Source organism: Dendrobium catenatum, unplaced genomic scaffold, assembly GCF_001605985.2.
Source record: "Dendrobium catenatum unplaced genomic scaffold, ASM160598v2 fragScaff_scaffold_133, whole genome shotgun sequence".
Taxonomy (NCBI): domain Eukaryota; kingdom Viridiplantae; phylum Streptophyta; class Magnoliopsida; order Asparagales; family Orchidaceae; genus Dendrobium; species Dendrobium catenatum.
Window position 1 is genome coordinate 804600 of NW_021318595.1, and position 4869 is coordinate 809468.

The 4869-nt window shown below is 36.2% G+C and overlaps 1 protein-coding gene across 1 annotated transcript; it reads left to right on the plus strand.

The window, feature by feature from the left end:
* Positions 1–322: 322 nt before the first annotated feature.
* On the plus strand, positions 323–4473 carry LOC110096007 (mRNA cap guanine-N7 methyltransferase 1). The gene is made up of 7 exons (XM_020821748.2): positions 323–914; positions 1024–1160; positions 1275–1343; positions 2122–2193; positions 3316–3417; positions 3593–3649; positions 3776–4473. The coding sequence occupies exons 1-7, from the start codon at positions 839–841 to the stop codon at positions 3968–3970; spliced, it is 708 nt and encodes a 235-aa protein (XP_020677407.1). The 5' UTR covers positions 323–838; the 3' UTR covers positions 3971–4473.
* The last annotated feature ends 396 nt before the right edge of the window (positions 4474–4869 follow it).

A 4869-nucleotide genomic window follows, 5' to 3' on the forward strand; every position in this document is an offset into this window, starting at 1 on the left:
ATTATATTAATTAATTTAATTAAATTAATGTCTAATTAAGTAATTAAGAATAATACCCTCCTTCGTTGGACTCGGACGGAGAGAATCATTCGAATTTGCTACGCTTTTATTATTCTTTTGACAATAAAGGAACAACAAATATTCAATATTTACTAAATAATTAAATATTTACTATATTTTTACTAAATATTTATAAAAATATAATAAAAAATAATAAAAATACATCAATAATTGAATATTTACGACTTTTTACTTATTTTTGTAAAAGTACAAAAAAAAAGTTAGTAAATCGGGACAATTCTATGTATAGTCCGCACGGAATATTTTCTCCGTTCGCTGCCGTTCGGGTGAGGTAGAGTTCGAGCGGCTTCGCTGGTTCGCGTGTGGTAGAGCTTCGAGCCAGTAAATTGACATTGCCTGTCTAGGGTTTGCTCTTCCTCTTCTGCATTTATTCGCTGTTGTTCTGCTTCTCGTGAAGTAGAGTTCGGAACGGGTCCAAGCTTCTTCGCCTCCTCCTCCGACGTTGTTCCTGTCGGATCAGAAGTCGCGCCGGGAGCTAGCCGCGAAGCTAACGATATTTCTCCCCTTTCGTGCTCTTCTTCGGTCGGGATTCTTTTTCTCATGCCACACGAATGCCTTAAATCCGCCGAACCGAAGGATTTTTCGTAAATCCGGGATTTACCACGAAAAGAGGGAATTTTCCGTTAACCGCGGCTTTGATTTACCGTGAGATTTGGTTTTACTTTTTTGGCCGTTTAGCTGGATTTAGCTCAAATCTGCCCCAAATCCAGCCTAAATCCTGCATCCAAACAGCCCCTTATTTTTGCAATTCGAGAAAATGAAGCGGGGCTATGGCGAACCCCCCTCCGCTTCCTATTCTTCTTCCCAATTGAAGCGAAAATGGAATTCATTCGGTAGGTCCGAAATCCCTTTCTATATTTTCTCCCAATTCCTTGTTTTTCCCTCCTTAAACATTCAAATACGCCTCGCCTTGTGTTAATTCTATTTGTTCTTGTTTTTTAGACGAGTCCTCTAGTTTTGCTGACGAAAGCACGAGGAAAGCTCGGAAGGTGGCGGACCATTACAGTGCAAGGTCGAATCAAACCCTAGAAGAGCGCGAGGCTAGCCCTATCATACACCTAAAGAAGCTTAACAACTGGGTACGTTAATTTGTATCAGAAATCCAACTAAGACGAGTCCTGTAGTTTTTCGTTGCACTTATTTGGCTGATATCCTCAATGATTTTTTGTTAATTTGGTTTCGCTTGCTGGCAGATTAAAAGTGTCCTCATTCAACGTTATGCTCGCAGGGGTGATGCTGTTCTCGACCTGGCTTGTGGGAAGGTTAGGGAATTTTTTTTTTTTTTTAAAACACAACTCTCCTTGGCCTATTGGTTGAGAGCTTAGGCTTCCAACTAAGAGGTCCAAGGTTCGAGTCTATGTGTATGCGTTGTGTGTGTGAGTTTGCCTTAAATGGCCTAAATGTCCCAAAAAAAAAAATTTTTTTTTTTAATGGTCTGGATTCCTGATAGGCTGAATACAAAATTAGCTTTAGACATGGAGATCATCATCTTATCTTCCATAACCTTATTCCAACCAATTGTTATTGGCTTTATGAATCCTCCTTAATTCATTAATGTAGGATGCAATGCTAATTTGTACAAGTCTTTTTCACAACTTCTGACCAGATTAACTTTGATCCACCCTTTTTCCCTTCTGTTTTCCATTTGTTTATTTTGTTTGTGCATCTTCTGCCCTGTGTAAATATCCTAACCAATTGTCTACTTTTCCTTGCACAAATTTCTACATTACCGTCTCCAAAATATAACTATTCCAATCTGCTTGCATTTTTTTTTAATTTCCTTATTCTCTTTTGGATTGTACCCTTCAGAGGTGTCGGAACATGCAAAATTTTTATTTATCTGGTAGCTTAGTCAAGCCTTGTATTCACATTTCTTTATCAAATCAGGGAATCGGCTTAGTTTGATCTATGATATCTTCAAGTTCCAGTGATGAACACGCCCTATTTTTTCTGTTCAATTTAGTTTTTCTTTTCATTGTGGAACGTAAAGGAAGCTTATCATGACCATCTCCTCTGTTATGTATCTTATTGTTTGTACAGGGTGGTGATCTTATCAAATGGGATAAGGCACAAATTGGATATTATGTTGGTGTTGATATAGCAATAGGATCTGTAAGTTGCATCCTTTGCTTTACTATTTCCTTCTATGTATATTTACTCATGTTGGAGTTGATAAGCTTAAATAGTCTGTTCTACGTTAAGTTCCTTTATGTAAGTTTCTATTGTTTTTGAAAGCTTTATTATATTTTTTGAGTCACTGATAATTATTTTTTAAACTTGTCATAGATGCGTCTTGCTTCCTTTCAGTATATGTACACCTTAGAGAAGATAGGCCATACCAATGATAACATGAATGATGATAAATGAAGGGATATTATTATTCAAAGAAGAACAATAATATAATGTAGATACAAACGATGTTTAGATGGGTGCACCATAGTTTTTATGAAGGACATAGCCATCAAGCTTTACCTTATTTTGTTACCAAGTTGCACTAATACATGAATCAAACAACATATGTACTAATACAACTCACACATTATTTATAAACAAATGAATAACATACTACATAATTTTACGGAGGGAAAAGAATAGCTTGAAATCTTCATGATTTGATTGTATAATTGATTGCTATCTTCTTAATTGAGGAGATCCTTATTTGTAAATTACCTTCAACCTTCCTTTCTAGCGTTGAATCTTTATTAGACGTTAGAGTGTATGCCTCATGCACGGTTCCAAGTTATAAATTTAGGCAAACCTTATTAAAGATTGAGTGTATACAAATAATTGCTTTCATTGAGTAATTTTCTTCATTGATTGCTCCAACATTAATTGAAGATAATGATGCCACATTCTTTCCTTTAAAAAAAGATAACCTTTCTTTCCATACTTGCATAGCGATAATGATGATTTAATTCTTTTCCTATTTCAATGATGGTCATGATAACAATCAACTTATTCCATGATAACGGTGATCATGTTGACAACATAATATTTTTCAAATTAGGAAATAGGTGTAGCGCCCGAAGAATAATGATTTGACTTTTGAGGTCCTTTATGTAAACTCTATTTCTTTTCTTTCTTAATTCTATAATGATGTTTATTTACGTGTGATGAAAACAACTAAAGCTGTCTTAAAATTTTATGAAGATAATGGCTCGCTTTCACTACTTTTTTTATGCTATTACAGGACTACTAATTTTGTACCAAAATCGTATTTTACACTGTATTTAGATAAAAGACTGCAGAACCCGTTACAATGGTGATGCAGACCAGCAACAACGCAGAAAAAAGTTTTCATTTCCTGCTAGACTTATTTGCGCAGATTGTTATGAGGTACAACAACAACAACTACTGCATCAAGCTTTTATCCCACTATATGGGGTCGGCTACATGAATCATTTTTCTCCATTGTGTCTTGTTAAGAGTTAAATTCTTATTTAAATATAATAAAAAAAGGCTTTTTGGCGATCGGAAATATATTCTTATTCCTATCTTGTTTTGACGACAGACTCACTTGGATGAGTATCTGAGTGATGATGGTCCATTCGATATATGCAGTTGTCAGGCAAGTCCTTGCTTATGAAATTTTAATCTTACTGAAATGAATGAAGGCACATTTACTTGAGCAGTTTTCTTTCTGCTTTGCATTATTGCTCTTTTCATCAGTAATTTTGACGTTTAAACATCTCAGTTTGCCTTACACTACTCATGGTCAACTGAAGCACGAGCAAGGAGAGCATTGGCCAATATATCAGCCTTGCTTCGACCTGGAGGTTACTTCATTGGAACCATGCCAGATGCTAATGTTATTATTAAAAAGCTTAGAGATGGTACATTCTTTGACCTATACCAGATATTTCATGTTTGTTTTTCAAACTTAATGTAATTGCGTCATTTCTTTTGGTTTTTAAATTTATTCCGGTTCTTCATGTTTTTTTCTCTTACCCCTTTGTTTGTTGAATTGGAAGAGCTTTGGTCCCAAGTCTTATTTCATCAGTCATTGTTAACTTTGTTGTGTGTGGAATTGCTGACCTTTGCAATCGTTGAACTCATTATCCTATAGGCTGTCATACATGGTTAATATGCACCATGAATTGATGAGATTGCATCATTGGTAACAGTTACACTCCATAATTGGATTTCTTAGAAGAATTTTATGCCCCTAGATAGTACAGTTACACTTCATGTTTAAAATCGTGATTAAGAATATGAATGGAGGGAATAATTGTATATGTATATAAATATATATGTATATATATTAAAAATAAACACAGGTATCACAATCACTAAATCGGAGGAGAGTTGAAGACATATACCGGGGTTGATTTTTCCCCATAAGCCCTTGATCGTCGATTTTAATCAGATTGAGCAGACTTGAAAGGGCAAGTGCCTTCCTAAAACTTCCCTCACGGGGAGGGGGCGTCGAAAGGCTGTCAGAATTCTGGGGAAAACACCAAATTGCAAAATTATCCTAACAGGTACTCGCGCACCGCAGAAGAGTGTGGGTTCGCACGTAAGCTGGGCTTGGGCGTAGCGGTAGGTTCGCCCGCGGGACGGGCGCTAGCGCCGTTCGTGGTAAGGAATTTTTTTTTAAATGTTTTATTTATTCCAGTGGAGTTTGTTCTGCCGGCAAATTTTTCCGGCGGGCTTAGTCCGCCGGGAAAAAAAGTCTGGTGGAAAACTTGCGACGAAAAAAATTTTCGACGCTCAATTTACCGGCGAACAAAATTTCATTGGAATTCCGTTGGAAACTTTAAAATCCGCCGGAAACTCCTTAAAATTTAT

Coding starts and splice junctions, on each gene's coding strand:
- LOC110096007 (XM_020821748.2), top strand. CDS start 839: ATGAAGCGGGGCTATGGCGAACCCCCCTCCGCTTCCTATTCTTCTTCC. Junction 915..1,023: donor GCGAAAATGGAATTCATTCG/GTAGGTCCGAAA, acceptor CTTGTTTTTTAG/ACGAGTCCTCTAGTTTTGCT. Junction 3,650..3,775: donor TCGATATATGCAGTTGTCAG/GCAAGTCCTTGC, acceptor TAAACATCTCAG/TTTGCCTTACACTACTCATG.